Source organism: Salvelinus sp. IW2-2015, linkage group LG16, assembly GCF_002910315.2.
Source record: "Salvelinus sp. IW2-2015 linkage group LG16, ASM291031v2, whole genome shotgun sequence".
In the NCBI taxonomy this organism is placed as follows: Eukaryota; Metazoa; Chordata; class Actinopteri; order Salmoniformes; family Salmonidae; genus Salvelinus; species Salvelinus sp. IW2-2015.
In genome coordinates, this window is record NC_036856.1 from 34,222,998 (window position 1) to 34,245,340 (window position 22,343).

The 22,343-nt window shown below is 42.0% G+C and overlaps 1 protein-coding gene across 1 annotated transcript in view; it reads right to left on the reverse strand.

The window, feature by feature from the left end:
• The window catches only part of LOC111975477 (collagen alpha-1(XXIV) chain-like), a 69,872-nt gene that overhangs the window by 36,275 nt on the left and 11,254 nt on the right, over positions 1-22,343 (reverse strand). The window contains exons 5-7 of the mRNA XM_070447430.1: positions 9,692-9,745; positions 9,484-9,528; positions 5,378-5,422 (exon numbers count right to left, since the gene is read on the reverse strand). Of these exons, the coding sequence (XP_070303531.1) occupies positions 5,378-5,422; positions 9,484-9,528; positions 9,692-9,745 (144 nt within the window). The remainder of the gene's footprint in view (positions 1-5,377; positions 5,423-9,483; positions 9,529-9,691; positions 9,746-22,343) is intronic.

A 22,343-nucleotide genomic window follows, 5' to 3' on the forward strand; every position in this document is an offset into this window, starting at 1 on the left:
GGTATCTAGGAAAGTCTATGGTTGCCTGAATTGGGTCTCAATTAGAGGCAGCTGGTTATTGTTGTCTCTGATTGGGAGCCATATTTAAGGCAACCATAGGCTTTAGCTGTTTGTGGGGAATTGTCTATGTTGGACGTAAGTAGTTTGTGTGTGCACTTGCGTTTGTAGCTTCACGGTCGTTTGTTGTTTTTGTATAGTTTGTATAAGTGTTTCGTTTCATGTTCATCTTCGTCGTTATAATAAAAGAAGATGGCTTATTTTCCACATGCTGCGTTTTGGTCCGTCTCTCCTCCACACGATCGTGACATTCAGGGCCCGCCTGCTTTTGTGCGGTCTTGTTTATTTTTCTGTCAGTGGATGTTCGTGTTTTATTCCTATACGGTTTGTTTTCGGTCCTGTCTTTGTGGTCATTTGTGCCTGTGATTTTTGGCTTGACCCATATTTGGAATAAACATTCTCATTTGGAACTTTGCTCTCTGCGCTTGACTCCACACCCACCACTCCTAGCTAACGTGACAGAATCGAGGTAAACTTTGTTAGCTTGCTATTACTATAGCACATTTTGTTAGCCCATGATGTTATTCAGAGTTATTGACCTCACAGTAAGCCAGATTTGAGTACATTTCAACATATTGACTCAAAAGCTGCACTGACAGATAATGTTAAGCTAACTAACTGACTGACTAACTAACGTGAGGGACTACTCAGTCTAGCTAACAGATTTCATGAGTAGGGTTTTGACAGTACAGTTTCTGATTAACTATCTGGACACTGAATGAAACTTCTGGAGCTATGTTCACCACCCGACAAAGTATCACTAACTAACCAATTACTGTCTAATCAAGTATTGTCCAAATATGCAAAAATGGCTAATTATTGCTAATAAAGATAGCTAGCTAACTTAAGGCTAACATGACGTTAACTACTTTTGGTAACGTCAGCTCAATTAGCTACAGTTGAAGTCGGGAAGTTTACAAACACCTTAGCCAAATACATTTAAACTCAGTTTTTCACAATTCCTGACATTTAATTCTAATAAAATTCCCTGTCTTAGGTCAGTTAGGATCACTATGTCAGAATAATAGTAGAGAATGATTTTATTTCATTCATCACATTCCCGGTGGGTCAGTTTACATACACTCAATTAGTATTTGGTAGCATTGCCTTTCAATTGTTTAACTTGGGTCAAGCATTTCGTGTACCCTTCCACAAGCGTCCCACAATAAATTGGGTGAATTTTGTCCCATTCCTCCTGACAGAGCTGGTGTAACTGAGTCAGGTCAGGTTTGTAGGCCTCCTTGCTCGCACACGCTTTTTCAGTTCTGCCCACACATTTTCTATGGGATTGAGGTCAGGGCTTTGTGATGGCCACTCCAATACCTTGACTTTGTTGTCCTTAAGCCATTTTGCCACAACTTTGGAAGTATTCTTGGGGTCATTGTCCATTTGGAAGATCCAATTGCAACCAAGCTTTAACTTCCTGACTGATGCCTTGATGTTGCTTCAATATATCCACATCATTTTCCTCCCTCATGAAGCCATCTATTTTGTGAAGTGGACCATTCCCTCCTGCAGCAAAGCACCCCCACACAGACACAGTATAATCAACAGACATCTCCTAAACAACATGATGCTGCCACCCCCGTGCTTCACGGTTGGGATGGTGTTCTTCGGCTTGCAAGCATTCCCCTTTTTCCTCCAAACATAACGATGGTAATTATGGCCAAACAGTTCTATTTTGGTTTCATCAGACCAGAGGACATTTCTCCAAAAAGTACGATCTTTGTCCCCATGTGCAGTTGCAAACCTTAGTCTGGCTTTTTTATGGTGGTTTTGGAGTAGTGGCTTCTTCCTTGCTGAGTGGCCTTTCAGGTTATGTCGATATAGGACTCGTTTTTACTGTGGATATAGATACTTTTGTACCTGTTTCCTCCAGCATCTTCACAAGGTCCTTTGCTGTTGTTCTGGGATTGATTTGCACTTTTCGAACCAAAGTATGTTCATCTCTAGGAGACAGAACGCGTCTCCTTCCTGACGGCTACGTGGTCCCATGGTGTTTATACTTGCGTACTATTCTTAGTACAGATGAACAAGGTACTTTCAGGCATTTGGAAATTGCTCCCAAGGATGAATTGCTCCCAAGGATGAACCAGACCTTGTGGAGGTCTACAATTTTTTTCTGAGATCTTGGCTGATTTCTTTTAATTTTCTCATAAAGTCAAGCAAAGAGGGACTGAGTTTGAAGGTAGGCCTTGAAATACATCCACAGGTACACCTCCAATTGACTCAAATGATGTCAATTGGCCTACCAGAAGCTTCTAAAGCCATGACATAATTTTCTGGAATTTTCCAAGCTGTTTAAAAGCACAGTCAACTTTGTGTGTAAACTTCTGACCCACTGGAATTGTGATACAGTGAATTATAAGTGAAATAATCTGTCTGTAAACAATTGTTGGGAAAAATGCACAAAGTAGATGTCCTAACCGACTTGCCAAAACTATAGTTTGTTCACAAGACTTTTGTGGAGTGGTTGAAAAACGAGTTTTAATGACGCCAACCTAAGCGTATGTAAACTTCCGACTTCAACTGTAGCTATCTGTTGAAAAACAAAGCTGGACAGCTGAGTAATTTGTTTCCAATTTATAGAAGATGGACATACGGAATTGAAGATACAGCTCAGTAAACACAGAGACGGTTGTTGTATTTGCAGGAGTAAGTGAATACATTGTGAGTGTGTGTGTTTACAATATAATTATTTAGCATCTAGCTACATAGATGGGTTGGCTGACAACGTCACGAACAACGATGTGCACGCTTCCATAGGGCATAAGTCAGTCTGTTGTGATTCTGGATGGCCAGATTGCTAGCAAGAATGACACTGCCATGTGGGGAATAATTTGTGGCCTATTTCAGCATGTTTCATCAAGTTATTGATACCATGTCTTGTTTTGAGGTGTTTTGACTGATTTCATGACAATGCAAATACGGCAAACATTCTCTGGCTAGCTAACCAATAACTATAACAATGTTTCTGAAACAACACGTGGTCATTGTGCAAATGTATTTGTTTTCAATAAACATTGGAGACTAAATAAAGCTTACATGTTAACAATTTAAGCCAACCTCATCTGTTTTGCCCCATGGCTGCACACATTTCGATGTTGTTGCTAAAGCAACAGAGAGAACACAGCTATTGTGGTTTGTGAAGGGTAAGACATTTGAATGTTAATCAGGTTTAAGATTGAGTGAAAAAATTCAGGTACACGTTATTTGCCTGTTGTTCATGTTGTGTGTGTGTGCATTTATTGCTTCTCTGTGTGTTTGTCTGATCAGGATTCTCCATATTGCTACGGCACTGACACTATGCCATCTCTGTAATAATATAGGAGATCCAGGGAAGCAGAACTTCAGACAGCAAGGAAGAGAGGTTAGCAGACAGGACAGAGAGAGTACACAGAGAGAGGTTACCAGACAGGACAGAGAGAGAACATAGAGAGAGTTTACCAGACAGGACAGAGAGAGAACATAGAGAGGGGAGGCCCACACAAGACAAACACGGCATATTCCTCTCAAGCCAGAGAAGGTAGTCCTTGCTAAACATTACCTCTCAAAAAAGAAAGATGCCACTTTTGACATGTCCTGTGTGTATAAATTGTTAGACCCTGATATGTTCCCATCACTGAAGGCAATCATACAGGCCGCGCTGACCATCCCAGTTAGCATTTGTGAGACATCTTTCAGTGCATTAATTAAGACATCTACATACCTGGCTTAGGAGCCCAATGACCCGAGATAGAATGCATCATGACAATTGACAAAGATATACATACTAACACGCTTGGGAAAGAGTGAAGTCATAGACAGGTTTCCACCTACAGTTTAATTTTGTATAATTTCTAATCTTTATGGATGGACTAACATCCTAGTACTGAGTAATATAACTCACAAACAGTGAATCTTTATTTGGAGAAGGATTGTATGCTGGTACATGTGCGTATAATTGTGAAGTGTTGTTACTACAGGGCTATTGGAGGGGGTGTATTTGTTTTTGTGTAATTAATTAGAAATATTGTCCTGTAGCTAATTGACCTTGGAATCTGTGATTTATTACCACAAATATTATAAAATCATGATTTTCAAACGTGTTTGGTGCCTGCGTGTTTACACATTATCTGCAAAAGTTGTGGCGTTTATGCAGTTCCAACATAATCCAGGATGGCAGCCTAGAATCCCAATCCTGCTATATTGCACGTAACTAGAATTAGTGCGTAGCATGACTAGCTCACATTAGTTAGCAGTAACCATCATCAACAGTGACCATCATCAACATGAGGCTTTTTTTGTTGCCAATCAAATATTGGACATGGTTTCTGAAAACATTGCAATAAGATTACAAATACTTTCCCCAACAATTTTTCTTCATGGAAAATTACGATATAGTTATGCACTTCATTTGTACATGCTAATAGATTAAAAAAATATATTATTTACACCATATTCCATGGATTTACTGACCACAATCCATTGAATTAATATTAATACGTGTGAATTATTTGGCATCAGGGGGGAACAGCGCATGGAAGAAAGCAGTGAGATTTGCAACAAAGCGTTATGTTTCTGCAAAATGTTCACTGCTAGCTTGTGAGGAGCTTCATTTCGGTACTCTACTAAATGTAGGTAAAACTAAGTATATGTTGTTCTCTAGAGCACATAAAAATAACTCTGATGATTTAAGATATGTGCCTGCACACACACACACACACACACACACACACACACACACACACACACACACAACACACACACACACACACACACACACACACACACACACACACACACACACACACCAACACAGACACACACACACACACTTCATGTCAATCTAGGTTACTTTAATGGATGAAATTAGTATTTTATACACCACCTTTAATCGGTATCTATATTACAGGTAGAAAGCTCTGGTGGAAATTATTGTAATGGGACCTACAGTATATTACAGGTAGAAAGAAGTGGTGGAAATTCTTTATAGAGCCAGGATCATTTTACAGGTAGAAAGCTGTGGTGGAAATGATTTTAATTGGGGCATATATTTCAGGTAGAAAGCAGTGGTGGGAGTTCTTTATAGGGCTGGGACTGTATTACAGGTAGAAAGCTGTGGTGGAAATAATTGTAATGGGGGCCTATATAACAGGTAGAAAACTGTGGTCGAAATTCTTTATAGGGGTGGGACTTTTAATACATATTCTCATGTAGCTCTGGTGTTGGTCTCTTTACCTCATGTCAATCAAACCTGTCAATCAAACATGTCAACCAAACCTGTCAATCAAACCTGCCAAAGTAATGGAGATAGGTGAATGTAATGTAAGGTACTCACAGGCTTCCCTGGTAGGCCTCTCTCCCCTGGACCGCCAGCTTTACCCTGCAAGAGGAAAGGCATGGAATAGATGGTTGAGTCCCGACAATTCAGGGGTGGGAAACTCCAGTCCTCGGGGGCCTGATTGGTTTCACAATGTTTCTCCAGCCCTAGCAAACACAGCTGATAAATCAAATTGCATTCTAAACTAAAGATCATGATTAGTTGATTATTGGAGTCAGGTGTGTTAGCTGGGGTTGGGGCAAAACTGCGACACCAATCAGGCCCCCGAGGACTGGAATTGCCACTCATTCCAGATGAGTGTACCAGTTATACAGTACCGTCCTTAGTGGACTACGTGCACTAGTTCGTATTACAAATGTCGGATCTTAATTTGATCACCACATTGCAGGAGAACTTACCTGCAATGCAGCACATTTAAAACTTGTAGTATATTTGAGGTTTTAAAAGGCTTCTGAAGTTTGTAATTTCCTCTGAAATTTCAGACTTGATTTTCCCTTTACGAAAAATGTATCAACCCTTACAAGAATGTCCATTTATTATACTGAACAAAAATATAAACGCAACATGCAACAATTTCAAATATTTTACTGAGTTACAGTTCCTATAAGGAAATTTGTCAATTGAAATAAATTCATTAGGCACTAATCTATGGGCGTGGATCAGAAAACCAGTCAGTATCTGGTGTGACCACCACTTGCATCAWGCAGCGCAACACATTTCCTTCACCTAGAGTTGATCAGGCTGTTGATTGTGGCCTGTGGAACGTTGTTCCACTCTTGTGCGAAGTTGCTGGATATTGGCGGGACCTGGAACACACTGTCGTACACGTCGATCCAGAGCATCCCAAACATGCTCAATGGGTGACATGTCTGGTGAGTATGCAGACCATGGAAGAACTGGGACATTTTCAGCTTCCAGGAATTGTGTACAGATCCTTGTGACATGGGGCCTTGCTTTATCATGCTGAAACATGAGGTGATGGCAGCGGATGAATGGCACAACAATGGGCCTCAGGCTAAAATGCAATTGTGTTCGTTGTCCGTAGCTTATGCCTGCCCATACCAAAACCCCACTGCCACCATGGGGCACTCTGTTCACAACGTTGACATCAGCAAACCGCTTGCGCACATGACACCATACACACAGTCTGCCATCTGCCCGGGACAGTTGAAACTGGGATTAATCCGTGAAGAGCACACTTCTTCAGCGTGCCAGTGGCCATCGAAGGTGAAGTTGGTTACTACGCCGAACTGCAGTCAGGTCAAGACCTGGTGAGGACGACGAGCACGAGCAGAAATTCTTCGGTTGTGCAAACCCACAGTTTAATCAGCTTTTCCAGGTGGCTGGGATCAGACGATCCCACAGGTGAAGAAGCCAGATGTGGAGGTCCTGGGCTGGTGTGTTTACACGTGGTATGCGGTTGTGAGGCCGGTTGGACGTACTGCCAAATTCAATAAAACGACATTGGAGGTGGCTTAGGGTAGAGAAATGAACATTCAATTCTCTGGCAACAGCTCAGGGGGACATTCCTGCAGTCAGCATGCCAATTGCACACTCCCTCAAAACTTGAGACATCTGTGGCCTTGTGTTGTGTGACAAAACTGCACATTTTAGAGTTGCCTTTTACTATCCCCAGCTCAAGGTGCACCTGTGTAATGATTATGCTGTTTAATCAGCTTCTTGATATATCAGGTCGGTGGAGAAATGCTCACTAACAGGTATGTAAACCGATTTGTGCACATTTTGAGAGAAATAAGCTTTTTGTGCATATGGAACATTTCTGGGATTTTCTTTTCTTCAGTTTATGAAACAAGTGGAGGCTGGTGGGAGGAGCTATAGGAGGACGGTCTCATTGTAATTGCTGGAATAGAATTATGGAACAGAGTCAAACATGTGGTTTCCATATGTTTGATGTGTTTGATACCATTCCATTAATTCTGTTCCAGCCATTAAAATGAGCACGTCCTCCTATAACTCCTCCCACCAGCTGCCACTGCATGAAACATGGGACCAACACATTACATGTTGAGTTTATATTTTTGTTCAGTGTATAATCCACATACTGTAATAATTCACATTACCAGTTGCTGCAGGATTATTTTCCTGCTGTAACAAACTGGCACAAATTAAGATCCTACACTATATGCAAGTCTTATGAATATCTTCTATTATCCAAGATATCCTCAACTTAGCGGAGGTACTATAGTTCACCTACAGGTAACTGCCAAAATACAGGAAACACCCATATAAAATGTCTTAATAGGGCGCTGGGCCACCACGAGCCAGAAGAGATTCAATGCACCTTGGCATAGATTCTACAAGTGTCTGGAACTCTATTGGAGGGATGCGACACCATTCTTCCACAAGAAATTCCATAATTTGGTGTTTTGTTGATGTTGGTGGAAAACGCTGTCTCAGGCTCCGCTCCAGAATCTCCCATAAGTGTTCAATTGGATTGAGATCTGATGACTGAGACGGCCATGGCATATGGTTCACATCGTTTTCAAGCTCATCAGTTTGCTTAACTAAGTCAGGAACCACACCTGTGTGGAAGCACCTGCTTTCAATATACTTTGTATCCCTCATTTACTTGAGTGTTTCCATTATTTTGGCAGTTACGTTTGTTAACATTACTGCTCCTAACTGAGCTATCTATCCTGCGTTAAAGAAATGCCATTGAAGACATCAAAGATAAAGATTTTTCAATAGTAGAACACACATAATACTAGAACACAGGACATCAAAGCTAGAGATGACACGGGTGCACTGGTCCATCATGTTAGGAACCATTACACTCATCTAGATTCATCCAAAATGATGAACAYAAATTACTCACTATAATCTACCTTCATAAACTCTCTCCATCCAACCAATGGCTCTACCCATCTACAGGTTGTGTTTTAATGAAATCCCCCAACCAAAATGGAGACAATGACGCTAGCAAATATAAAGCCAGATGGTAGGTTTTTCATGTTTTTCATCCTAAATAAAGAGCAACACATTGATTACAGTTAAAATACAGAGCAGGGCACATTTTCCTCTTGCATGCTGCAGGTCTGTCACGACTTCCGCCGAAGTTGGTGCCTCTCCTTGTTCGGGCGGCGGTCGTCGTCACCGGCTTTCTAGCTGCCACCGATCCATGTTTCTGTTTTCCATTTGTTATGTCTTGAYTGCACACACCTGGTTCCCATTAAGTTATTATTATTTCCCTATTTAACCCTCTGGTTCCCATGATGTTTTGTGCGTGATTATTCCTGGTTTGTGTTAGTCGTGTGTGTTAGGGTTTGTTATCCCTGCGTGGATTATTTTGGCTGATTTATTTTTCACAGTAAAGCACGTTATTTTACTCAGTTCTGTGTCCTGCGCTTGACTCTGTCCTCACCTCTGCACAACTGACATATGACAAGGTCTTTATTGACATAGCTCAGGTTTCGTTACTGTGAGCTGGAAGAGGCTTTTCATTGACTATAACAGCCATCAGAAGAGTGGCACCCTCTGCAAATAAAACCGTTATAGTCTATCGATCTCCCACACAGGTCTTAATGGCAATTTAAACCTCAGGTTACGGTGGCCCAAGTGTAACCTTTTCACTCAGATGTAGGAATAATAACACATGCTGAATATATTGGGGTAGGTCTCCTACACAGTGGAGTCTGTTGTGTAGAATGAATGCAGGAGCAGGGGTGATAAGGAAGTATTCTGGCCTGTCATTGGTCAGCAGGAGTGATACAGGAAGAAACGCTGCCTCATTCTGGCCTGTTATTGGTCAGCAGGGGTGATACAGGAAGTAACCCTGCCTCATTCTTGCTTCAGGTGAACCATAAGGGACTTTCTGTTGAGATCCAATTATTTTGTCATCGTAAGTGGCCTCCTGCCCCCTATTCAATGTGCCCTCTAATCAGTATAGGGACAGAGTCATGTGCAGAAACACACAGGATAGGAGCAAACTCCCACGTACACACAAACACACACACACACACACACACACGTTGTATATACATTTCTGATGTTAAATTAAAAGCACACATGTTCTTGAGGCCTGTGCTGGGTCTGTGGTAGAAAGTAAACTCATTCAACGCAGACAGGTGATGCCGAGTACTCACTATGAACCCAGGCTCCCCTTTCTTTCCACCTTCCCCTTGCTCTCCCTGCAGAAGAGCAAGAGAGAGAGATAGAGAGGAATAAAGAGAGATCTTAGTGAGGCAACAAATAGACTTTTCATCAGGTCAAAGTGCACAGAACAAGGTTTTTCAGTCAGGTAGAAAGAGGACATTCAGTATAATGTTCTTCTGAGGGTGAGAAGATGTTTACCTTGGTGCCCTCAGGCCCTGGTTCCCCCAGTGGACCGTCTGCACCCCTCGGCCCCTATGACACAGAAACACAGCCGCTTAGCCCTCTGTGTGTGTGTATCCCTGGGCCCCTATGACACACAAATAGCTTAGCCCTCTCTGTATGCATGGTTTACAAACCACTCCCATCACATGACACAACGGCACTCGTAAATACAAGCACGCACCCACCCACACTCTCACACCCACACACACCAACACACCCACACACGCACACACACACACACACACACACACAACCACGCACACCCACCCACACCTACTGTACTTAGCAGTGTACAATATGTGATATGGGCGTAACCAAATCATCTAGAGTGTCTCAATAAAAGAATGGGGTGGAGGAGGCGAGAGCATGGGGAGTATCAAACACATAAGGGCATTGGTGTTAGGAGCAGCACATGGTAGCAGTCTACTGTGCAGGCCCTTTTTGTCTTCAAACACATCCACATGGAATTCCAGAAAGACAGACAGTTGGACTGCATAATATCAACAACTTGGGAGTAATCAGCTTCTTCTTTGTCTGTGTCTACCTGGGGGTTACCTGCTGACCTTTGCAACCCACTCCTCTCTATCTCTCTCTCTCCGTCCCTCTCCATCCCTCTCCCTGTCTTTAATACCTACACACAAAAAGGTAAATGCTAGACAGTCAGGCCACATTCAGTGGTACTAAGTGCTTGTGTTTTGGAGGAGGAAAACACAAGCTGATCATCCGTCTGAGTGTGTGCTCTACTGGACTACTCTGTCTTCTGTAGTGGACGCTACATTTACTGTACCTTGGTTCAGGGCAGGCCAAGGATACAGCGGGGAAATAAGTCAAACAGTAAAAAGAAGTGTTTACTTACTCATAAAACTATTCAACACAGACATTTGAGTGAGTGGATGTACTGTATGGGGCTCCGCCTCACACGGCTGGATGTCCACCTGGCTGTCAAGGCCAAGCAAAACGAGAGCAGAGCCTCCACTTGTCAAGGCCAAGCAAAACGAGAGCAGAGCCTCCACTTGTCAAGGCCAAGCAAAACGAGAGCAGAGCCTCCACTTGTCAGGCCAAATGAAACGAGTAGAGCTAAGATAAATCTCATTTGCTGAATTGGAAATTGTAACTTTCTTTTACTTGATCCTAAAACTGTACAGTTGGGTGAATGGCTCATTCAGGGTTGTTAACAGGCACTAACTGTGCCTTATTACAAATGCTTGGCTCAGTCAGTTCTATGGATTAGAACAGTAGCCAAACACATTTATAATTTATACTAAATCCAATTCAAATTCAATCCCTGCTTTGATTGGTCAATTGAGTGAGCCAAGTGACATATTAAGACATTGTGAGGTCAATGAGGACAACTGAAAGACACATAGACAGGTCAAGAGCTAAAAGATGATGCATCATGGGGAACTTGTCTCCTAGCTTCTGTCTGCAGGTAATAGTTTATACTGTAGTACTACTGTAGTTAGTCCATACACACTGAGCATACCAAACATTATGAACAACCTCGTGCCCCTTTGGCCTCAGAACAGCCTCAATTCATCGGGGCATGGACTTTACAAGGTGTCAAAAGCATTCCACAGGGATGCTGGCCCATGTTGACTCCAATGCTTCCCACAGTTGTGTCAAGTTGGCTGGTTGTCCCTTGGGTGGTGGACCATTCTTGATACACATGGGAAACTGCTGAGCGTGAAAAATTCAGTAGCATTGTAGATCTTGACACACTCAAACCGGTGCGCCTGGCACCTACTACCATAACCCGTTCAAAGGCACTTAAATCTTTTGTCTTGCCCATTCACCCTCTGAATGACACACATACACAATCCATGTCTCAATTGTCTAAAGGCTTAAAAATCCTTCTTTGACCTGTTTCCTCTCCTTCATCTACACTGATTGAAGTGGATTTAAACAAGTGACATCAATAAGGAATCATAGCTTTCACCTGGATTCACCTGGTCAGTCTGTGTCATGGAAAGAGCAGGTGTTCTTAATGTTTTGTACACTCAGTGTATAGTTACTACTGGGACATATATTATTTTATCTGCAGGTAATATCTCATATATTTATGTAATATCGCATATAGTCATGTAATATCCCATATAGTTAAGTCATATCTCATATAGTTAAGTCATATCTCATATAGTTATATAATATCTCATATATTTATGTAATATCGTTAAAGCAGCAGACTTAATTAATCTGTAAACGTTTTATTGCTGTCTGGGATTAGATATCAGAGAGAGAGAGAGAGATAAAAGGGGTGAAAGCGACTTTTTCTAGAATGCACCTTCTTTTCTCCTACTGTACATTGTGACATCATGAATTGTAAACGTTACCTAAGGAATGCGATGCTTCCTGATCTAGGCCTAGTTCAAGTATGCCATATTTTATCATCCAGACTTGATTACTTTATAGCTCAGACAGTTAAACCATAAGAGAAGGTCATAATAAGGTTAGGATAACAACTATTGGATTGGCCCAGTGGAGGCGTAGACTGGCAGCAAGCTGAGCTGTTTCACTTTGCTGCTGTAAAGTACTTTAGCCTGTTGGACACGAGGGATAAACATCACAGCAGCACGTCATGCATGTTTATATCAGAACAGCTGTTCCAAAATACCAGCGTGTAATCAAATCACTGCCGACACAACACTTTCATTACATTTATTGTTACTGAACAATGCTGTTCGGGTTATAGAAGTGTTGTGATTCAGTGGACAGATCACATACAGTGCCTTCGGAAAGTATTCAGACCCCTTGACTTTTTCCACATTTTGTTATGTTACAGCCTTATTCTAAAATGGATTAATTAAAAAAATGTCTTCAACAATCTACACACAATACACCATAATGACAAAGCGAAAACAGGTTTACATAAGTATTCAGACCCTTTGCTATGAGACTCGAAATTTAGCTCAGGTGCATCCTGTTTCCATCCTGTTTCCATGTCTCCAACAACTTGATTGGAGTCCACCTGTGGTAAATTCAATTGATTGGACATCATTTGGAAAGGCACACACCTGTCTATATAAGGTCCCACAGTGAACAGTGCATGTCAGAGCAAAACCCAAGCCATGAAGTCGAAGGAATTGTCTGTAGAGCTCTGAGACAGGATTGTGTCGAGGCACAGATCTGGGGAAGGGTACCAAAACATTTCTGCAGCATTAAAGGTCCTCAAGAACACAGTAGCCTCCTTCATTCTTAAATGGAAGAAGTTTGGAACCACCAAGACTCTTCCTAGAGCTGGCCGCCCGGCCAAACTGAGCAATTGGGGGAGAAGGGCATTGGTCAGGGAGGTGACCAAGAACCCGATGGTCACTCTGACGGAGTTCAAGAGTTCCTCTGTGGAGATGGGAGAAGGACAACCATCTCCAGAAGGACAACCATCTCTGCAGCACTCCACCAAACAGACCTTTATGGTGAAGTGGCCAGACGGAAGCCTCTCCTCAGTAAAAGGCACATGACAGCCCACTTGCAGTTTGCCAAAAGCCACCTAAAGACTCTCGGACCATGAGAAACAAGATTCTCTGGTCTGATGAAACCAAGATTGAACTCTTTGGCCTGAATGCCAGGTGTCACGTCTGGAGGAAATCTGGCACCATCCCTAAAGTGAAGCATGGTGGTGGCAGCATCATGCTGTGGGGATGTTTTTCAGGGGCAGGGACAAAGATGAATACAGCAAAGTACAGAGAGATCCTTGATGAAAACCTGCTGGGGCGAAGGTTTACCTTCCAACAGGACAGCAACCCTAAGCACACAGCCAATACAACGCAGGAGTGGCTTTGGGACAAATCTCTGAATGTACTTGAGTGGCCGAGCCAGAGTCCGGACTTGAACCCGATCGAACATCTTTGAATGGACCTGAAAATAGCTGTGCAACGACTCTCCCCATCCAACCTGACAGAGCTTGAGAGGATCTGCAGAGAAGAATGGGAGAAACTGCCAAAATACAGGTGTGCCAAGCTTGTAGCGTCATACCCAAGAAGACTTGAGGCTGTAATCGCTGCCAAAGGTGCTTCAACAAAGTATTGAGTAAAGAGTCTGAATACTTATGTAAATGTAATTTTTCAGTTGTTCATTTTTTATACATTTGCAAAAATGTCATCACTTGTTTTTGCTTTGTCATTATGGGGTATTGTGTGTAGATTGAAGAGGGAAAAAACGATTTAATAAATTTTAGAATAAGGCTATAAAGTAACAGTGTGGAAAAGGTCAACGGGTCTGAATACTTTCCGAAGGCTCTGTATGTCTATATTTTCCAAAACAGGAAAAGCAATCAAGTGTAGATTATAGTAACCACCGAATATCCAAATGTGTGTGATTGTAAAGTGCTGCTATGTGTTTTCAATGTTTGTGTGAAGCAGAGGAAAGTTGGTGTGATGCATAGCCTATGTAGGAGCATGTGTACAGAGTAGATCTTGTTTGTGTGCTTCAGGAGAGAGAAGACTGAGTGATATCAGGTAGAATTCAGAATGTTTGCCACAATGACATATATACAGTATGTCGTCAGAATGTAGCTAGCTAGCTAGAATGCTAGCATGTTCTAATTATATCAGAGCTAGCGGACCACAGTGAACTGTGTTGACTGCACCAACGGACTGAGGGCTTTCACTAGATGAGATTGCTCAGTTTGTTCACAATGCCTGGAGGAAAAGGAGAAATGTACTTTTTGCTTAGTGGCTAGATGTAGCTGTACTGTTTGTGTAATGTTACTGTTTGTGTAATGTGGCTAGATGGTAGCTGTACTGTTTGTGTAATGTACTGTTTGTGTAATGTGGCTAGATGGTAGCTGTACTGTTTGTGTTAATGTACTGTTTGTGTAGTGCGGCTAGATGGTAGCTGTACTGTTTGTGTAATGTACTGTTTGTTAGTGTGGCTAGATGGTAGCTGTACTGTTTGTGTAGTGTGGCTAGATGGTAGCTGTACTGTTTGTGTAATGTACTGTTTGTGTAATGTACTGTTTGTGTAATGTGGCTAGATGGTAGCTGTACTGTTTGTGTAGTGTGGCTAGATGGTAGCTGTACTGTTTGTGTAGTGTGGCTAGATGGTAGCTGTACTGTTTGTGTAGTGTACTGTTTGTGTAGTGTGGCTAGATGGTAGCTGTACTGTTTGTGTAGTGTGGCTAGATGGTAGCTGTACTGTTTGTGTAATGTACTGTTTGTGTAGTGTGGCTAGATGGTAGCTGTACTGTTTGTGTAATGTACTGTTTGTGTAGTGCGGCTAGATGGTAGCTGTACTGTTTGTGTAGTGTACTGTTTGTGTAGTGGGGCTAGATGGTAGCTGTACTGTTTGTGTAATGTACTGTTTGTGTAGTGGGGCTAGATGGTAGCTGTACTGTTTGTGTAGTGCGGCTAGATGGTAGCTGTACTGTTTGTGTAATGTACTGTTTGTGTAGTGTGGCTAGATGGTAGCTGTACTGTTTGTGTAATGTACTGTTTGTGTAGTGTGCTAGATGGTAGCTGTACTGTTTGTGTAATGTACTGTTTGTGTAATGTACTGTTTGTGTAATGTGGCTAGATGGTAGCTGTACTGTTTGTGTAATGTACTGTTTGTGTAGTGGGGCTAGATGTAGCAGTACTGTTTGTGTAATGTGGCTAGATGGTAGCTGTACTGTTTGTGTAGTGCGGCTAGATGGTAGCTGTACTGTTTGTGTTAGGGGCTAGATGGTAGCTGTACTGTTTGTGTAATGTACTGTTTGTGTAGTGTGGCTAGATGGTAGCTGTACTGTTTTGTGTAATGTACTGTTTGTGTAGCGGGCTAGATGGTAGCTGTACTGTTTGTGTAGTGCGGCTAGATGGTAGCTGTACTGTTTGTGTAGTGTGGCTAGATGGTAGCTGTACTGTTGTGTAATTACTGTTTGTGTAATGTACTGTTTGTGTAATGTGGCTAGATGGTAGCTGTACTGTTTGTGTAGTGTGGCTAGATGGTAGCTGTACTGTTTGTGTAGTGTGGCTAGATGGTAGCTGTACTGTTTGTGTAATGTACTGTTTGTGTAATGTACTGTTTGTGTAGTGTGGCTAGATGGTAGCTGTACTGTTTGTGTAGTGTGGCTAGATGGTAGCTGTACTGTTTGTGTAGTGTACTGTTTGTGTAGTGTGGCTAGATGGTAGCTGTACTGTTTGTGTAGTGTGGCTAGGTAGCTGTACTGTTTGTGTAATGTACTGTTTGTGTAGTGTGGCTAGATGGTAGCTGTACTGTTTGTGTAATGTACTGTTTGTGTAGTGCGGCTAGATGGTAGCTGTACTGTTTGTGTAGTGTACTGTTTGTGTAGTGGGGCTAGATGGTAGCTGTACTGTTTGTGTAATGTACTGTTTGTGTAGTGGGGCTAGATGTAGCTGTACTGTTTGTGTAGTGCGGCTAGATGGTAGCTGTACTGTTTGTGTAATGTACTGTTTGTGTAGTGTGGCTAGATGGTAGCTGTACTGTTTGTGTAATGTACTGTTTGTGTAGTGTGGCTAGATGGTAGCTGTACTGTTTGTGTAATGTACTGTTTGTGTAATGTACTGTTTGTGTAATGTGGCTAGATGGTAGCTGTACTGTTTGTGTAATGTACTGTTTGTGTAGTGGGGCTAGATGGTAGCAGTACTGTTTGTGTAATGTGGCTAGATGGTAGCTGTACTGTTTGTGTAGTGCGGCTAGATGGTAGCTGTACTGTTTGTGTAGTGGGGCTAGATGGTAGCTGTACTGTTTGTGTAATGTACTGTTTGTGTAGTGTGGCTAGATGGTAGCTGTACTGTTTGTGTAATGTACTGTTTGTGTAGCGGGGCTAGATGGTAGCTGTACTGTTTGTTGTAGTGCGGCTAGATGGTAGCTGTACTGTTTGTGTAGTGTGGCTAGATGGTAGCTGTACTGTTTGTGTAATGTACTGTTTGTGTAGTGTGGCTAGATGGTAGCTGTACTGTTTGTGTAGTGCGGCTAGATGGTAGCTGTACTGTTTGTGTAATGTACTGTTTGTGTAGTGTGGCTAGATGGTAGCTGTACTGTTTGTGTAGTGTGGCTAGATGGTAGCTGTACTGTTTGTGTAATGTACTGTTTGTGTAGTGTGGCTAGATGGTAGCTGTACTGTTTGTGTAATGTGGCTAGATGGTAGCTGTACTGTTTGTGAATGTACTGTTTGTGTAGTGCGGCTAGATGGTAGCTGTACTGTTTGTGTAATGTACTGTTTGTGTAATGTGGCTAGATGGTAGCTGTACTGTTTGTGTATGCGGCTAGATGGTAGCTGTACTGTTTGTGTAGTGCGGCTAGATGGTAGCTGTACTGTTTGTGTAATGTACTGTTTGTGTAGTGCGGCTAGATGGTAGCTGTACTGTTTGTGTTAATGTACTGTTTGTGTAGTGTGGCTAGATGGTAGCTGTACTGTTTGTGTAATGTACTGTTTGTGTAGTTGGCTAGATGGTAGCTGTACTGTTTGTGTAGTGCGGCTAGATGGTAGCTGTACTGTTTGTGTAGTGCGGCTAGATGGTAGCTGTACTGTTTGTGTAATGTACTGTTTGTGTAGCGGGCTAGATGGTAGCTGTACTGTTTGTGTAGTGCGGCTAGATGGTAGCTGTACTGTTTGTGTAGTGTGGCTAGATGGTAGCTGTACTGTTTGTGTAATGTACTGTGTGTAATGTGGCTAGGTGGTAGCTGTACTGTTTGTGTAATGTACTGTTTGTGTAGTGCGGCTAGATGGTAGCTGTACTGTTTGTGTAGTGTGGCTAGATGGTAGCTGTACTGTTTGTGTAATGTTACTGTTTGTGTAATGTGGCTAGATGGAGCTGTACTGTTTGTGTAGTGCGCTAGATGGTAGCTGTACTGTTTGTGTAGTGTGGCTAGATGGTAGCTGTACTGTTTTTGTAGTGTGGCTAGATGGTAGCTGTACTGTTTGTGTAATGTACTGTTTGTGTAGTGTGGCTAGATGGTAGCTGTACTGTTTGTGTAATGTACTGTTTGTGTAGTGTGGCTAGATGGTAGCTGTACTGTTTGTGTTAATGTACTGTTTGTGTAATGTGGCTAGATGGTAGCTGTACTGTTTGTGTAGTGTGGCTAGATGGTAGCTGTACTGTTTGTGTAATGTACTGTTTGTGTAGTGTGGCTAGATGGTAGCTGTACTGTTTGTGTAATGTACTGTTGTGTAGTGTACTGTTTGTGTAGTGTGGCTAGATGGTAGCTGTACTGTTTGTGTAATGTACTGTTTGTGTAGTGTGGCTAGATGTAGCTGTACTGTTTGTGTAATGTTACTGTTTGTGTAGTGTGGCTAGATGGTAGCTGTACTGTTTGTGTAATGTACTTTTTTGTGTAATGTGGCTAGATGGTAGCTGTACTGTTTGTGTAATGTACTGTTTGTGTAATGTGGCTAGATGTAGCTGTACTGTTTGTGAATGTGGCTAGATGGTAGCTGTACTGTTTGTGTAATGTATGTTTGTGTAATGTGGCTAGATGGTAGCTGTACTGTTTGTTAATGTACTGTTTGTGTAATGTACTGTTTGTGTAGTGTGGCTAGATGGTAGCTGTACTGTTTGTGTAGTGCGGCTAGATGGTAGCTGTACTGTTTGTGTAATGTACTGTTTGTGTAATGTGGCTAGATGGTAGCTGTACGTTTGTGTAATGTACTGTTTGTGTAGTCGACTAGATGGTAGCTGTACTGTTTGTGTAATGTACTGTTTGTGTAAGTACTGTTTGTGTAGTGTGGCTAGATGGTAGCTGTACTGTTTGTGTAATGTGCTGTTTGTTTAATGTGGCTAAATGGTAGCTGTACTGTTTGTGTAGTGTGGCTAGATGGTAGCTGTACTGTTTGTGTAGTGTGGCTAGATGGTAGCTGTACTGTTTGTGAGTGGGCTAGATGGTAGCTGTATGTTTGTGTAATGTACTGTTTGTGTAGTGTGGCTAGATGGTAGCTGTACTGTTTGTGTAGTGCGGCTAGATGGTAGCTGTACTGTTTGTGTAATGTACTGTTTGTGTAGTGTGGCTAGATGGTAGCTGTACTGTTTGTGTAGTGTGGCTAGATGGTAGCTGTACTGTTTGTGTAGTGTACTGTTTGTGTAATGTGCTAGATGGTAGCTGTACTGTTTGTGTAATGTACTGTTTGTGTAGTGTGGCTAGATGGTAGCTGTACTGTTTGTGGTAATGTACTGTTTGTGTTAATGTGGCTAGATGGTAGCTGTACTGTTTGTGTAATGTACTGTTTGTGTAATGTGGCTAGATGGTAGCTGTACTGTTTGTTGTGTAATGTACTGTTTGTGTAGTGTGGCTAGATGGTAGCTGTACTGTTTGTGTAATGTACTGTTTGTGTAATGTGGCTAGATGGTAGCTGTACTGTTTGTGTAATGTACTGTTTGTGTAGTGTGGCTAGATGGTAGCTGTACTGTTTGTGTAATGTACTGTTTTGTGTAATGCGGCTAGATGGTAGCTGTACTGTTTGTGTAATGTACTGTTTGTGTAATGCGGCTAGATGGTAGCTGTACTGTTTGTGTAATGTACTGTTTGTGTAATGTGGCTAGATGGTAGCTGTACTGTTTGTGTAATGTACTGTTTGTGTAGTGTGGCTAGATGGTAGCTGTACTGTTTGTGTAATGTACTGTTTGTGTAATGTTGGCTAGATGGTAGCTGTACTGTTTGTGTAATGTACTGTTTGTGTAGTGTGGCTAGATGGTAGCTGTACTGTTGTGTAATGTACTGTTTTGTGTGTGGCTAGATGGTAGCTGTACTGTTGTGTAATGTACTGTTTGTGTAATGTTACTGTTTGTGTAATGTGGCTAGATGGTAGCTGGCCATGATTATTGTATGCGTATAATTTGTCAAATGTTATTTTGTTCTGTAGTGTCTTGTAAGCCCATGTGGGCTGGACACCGGTAGATGTATGACACTTAAATAAACAACATTAATCATATAATGTAACCGTAACGTGGGCAGTGACTTTAAGTTCCGGAATTCATAATAATGGCCAGAACGGAGCAAATGCAATGGAATCAAACACCTGGAAACCACGTGTTTGATGTATTTGATATCATTCCACCTCCTGTGGTCTGTACTAGTCTGTGGGTAGGGATTTATTTATCTCCATTGTGGATTCCTACATTTACTGTGAATCCTTTCACAAAGTGATAGATGGTTCAGACTACTGTGCAGAGGATGTGATGTGACTGGGCACTCTGCGTCAGTGACTAGGTGGTAGAGTAAGCGCCTCTGCCCGTCTGTAGTGCCAATGTGGGTTGGCACCCTAGTGCCAGCCAGGTGGGTGGTGCCAGGAGCCAGTCCAGTCGGTGCCATGGCCAGTCAGTTGCAGAGTTCCACCCAGATGTGTGTCTTTGTCAACGGACAGAGAAAAGTAAAGGAGAAATGCTAAGGAGAGACGCAGAGTGCCCAGTCACCACACAGCTCTCTGGTGGATACTACTGCTGATAGATGGGATCTATCATGCAGTCACCACACAGCTCTCTGGTGGATACTACTGCTGATNCAGTCACCACACAGCTCTCTGGTGGATACTACTGCTGATAGATGGGATCTATCATGCAGTCACCACACAGCTCTCTGGTGGATACTACTGCTGATAGACTGGATCTCTCATGCAGTCACCACGCAGCTCTGGTGGGTACTACTGCTGATAGACGGGATCTCTCATGCAGCTCTCTGGTGCACACTACTGCTGATAGACTGGGTCTCTCATGCAGTCTCACACAACAGACTATAAGATTCCAATAGTGTTTAAAGCTTAGATCATGTTAAATACATTACTTCTCTAAGCCCATGGTTGCTATGTAAAGTACTGTATCAGTGTACTGTAGACCTCTGTAGCTCAGTTGGTAGAGCATGGTGTTTGCAACGCTAAGATATTGGGTTCAATTCCCGGGACTATCCATAAGAAAAAACATTGGCAAAATGGTTTATTATTTGTGTCAGTGTCATACTCCTCTCGGCCACCAGGTGTCTCATGAGCTCAACATTACGCCTGAGCTCTATAATCTCTGATTCACTTCTTTGTGGTGCTCGTTAAACAATTAGCAGCATCTAATAAAGCAACACACTCTGTTAATCACCCTAACCTGGAGATTAACTGAGCAGGGATGAAGACGTATGAAATGTTAGAATGGTGTTTGAGGAAGGAAAATCAGGGTTAGGTTGCATAGTTAAATCAGGGTTAGGTTGCATGGTTAAATCAGGGTTAGGTGCATGATTAAATCAGGATTAGGTGCATGATTAAATCAGAGTTTAGGTGGGCATGATTAAATCAGGTAGGTGATGATTACGGTTGCCGTGCATTGATTAAATCAGAGGTTAGGTGCTGATTGATAATTCAGGGCTCGGTTGCATGATTAAATCAGGATTTTAGGTTTGCATGATTAAATCAGAGGATTAAGGTTGCATGATTAAATCAGGGTTAGTGCATGATTTAAAAACAGGATTAGGTGCATGATTTAAATCAGGATTAGGTTGCATTGATTAATCAGGGTTAGGTTGCATGGTTAAATCAGGTGTTAGGTGCATGATTAAATCGGGATTAGGTGCATGATTAAATCAGAGTAGGTTGCATATGATTAAATCCAGGGTTAGGTACATGATTAAATCAGGGTTAGGTTACATGATTAAATCAGGGTTAAGTTGCATGATTAATCAGTTAGGTTGCATGATTAAATCAGGGTTAGGTTACATGATTAAAATCAGGGCTAGTTTGCATGATTAAATCAGGGTTAGGTTGCATGATTACATTAGGGTTAGGTGCATGATTAAATCAGGATTAGGTTGCATGATTAAATCAGGGATAGGTTGCATGATTAAATCAGGGTTAGGTTGCATGATTAAATCAGGGTAGGTTGCATGATTAATCAGGGTTAGGTTGCATGATTTAAATTCAGGGTTAGTGCATGATTAAATCAGGGTTAGGTGCATTGTTATTAATCAGGGTTAGGTTGCATGGTTAAATCAGGGTTTAGGTGCATGATTAATCGGGATTAGGGTGCATGATTAAATCAGAGTTAGGTGCATGATTAAATATCAGGGTTTAGGTTACATGATAAATCAGGGTTAGGTTACATGATGATTAAATCAGGGTTAAGTTGCATGATTAAATCAGGGTTAGGAAATTGTCATGATTAAATCAGGGTTAGGTTACATGATTAAATCAGGGCTAGGTTGCATGATTAAATCAGGGTTAGGTGCATGATAATCAGGTTAGGTGCATGATTAAATCAGGATGGTTGCATGATTAAATCAGGATAGGTTGCATGATTAAATCAGGGTTAGGTTGCATGATTAAATCAGGGTTAGGTTGCATGATTAAATCAGGGTTAGGTTGCATGATTAAATCAGGGGTTAGGTGCATGATTAATCAGGTTAGGTTACATGATTAAATCAGGGTTAGGTTACATGATTATATCAGGGTTAGGTTACATGATTAAATCAGGGTTAGGTTGCATGATTATACTACGGGTTAGTTGCATGATTAAACCAGGGTTAGGTGCATGATGAAACAGGGTTAGGTTTGCGTGATTACATCAGGTTATGTTGCATTATGCTCACATTGTTACTGATGAGACATTGTAGAACAGAACAGAGGAGGGACAGAGAGTGGAGGAGGGAGGTAAAAAAATGTTATTTACCCTTCTGCCCTTTGGCCCCGGGACCCCTGGTGTACCCCTCTGCCCCTGAAAGGACCCCT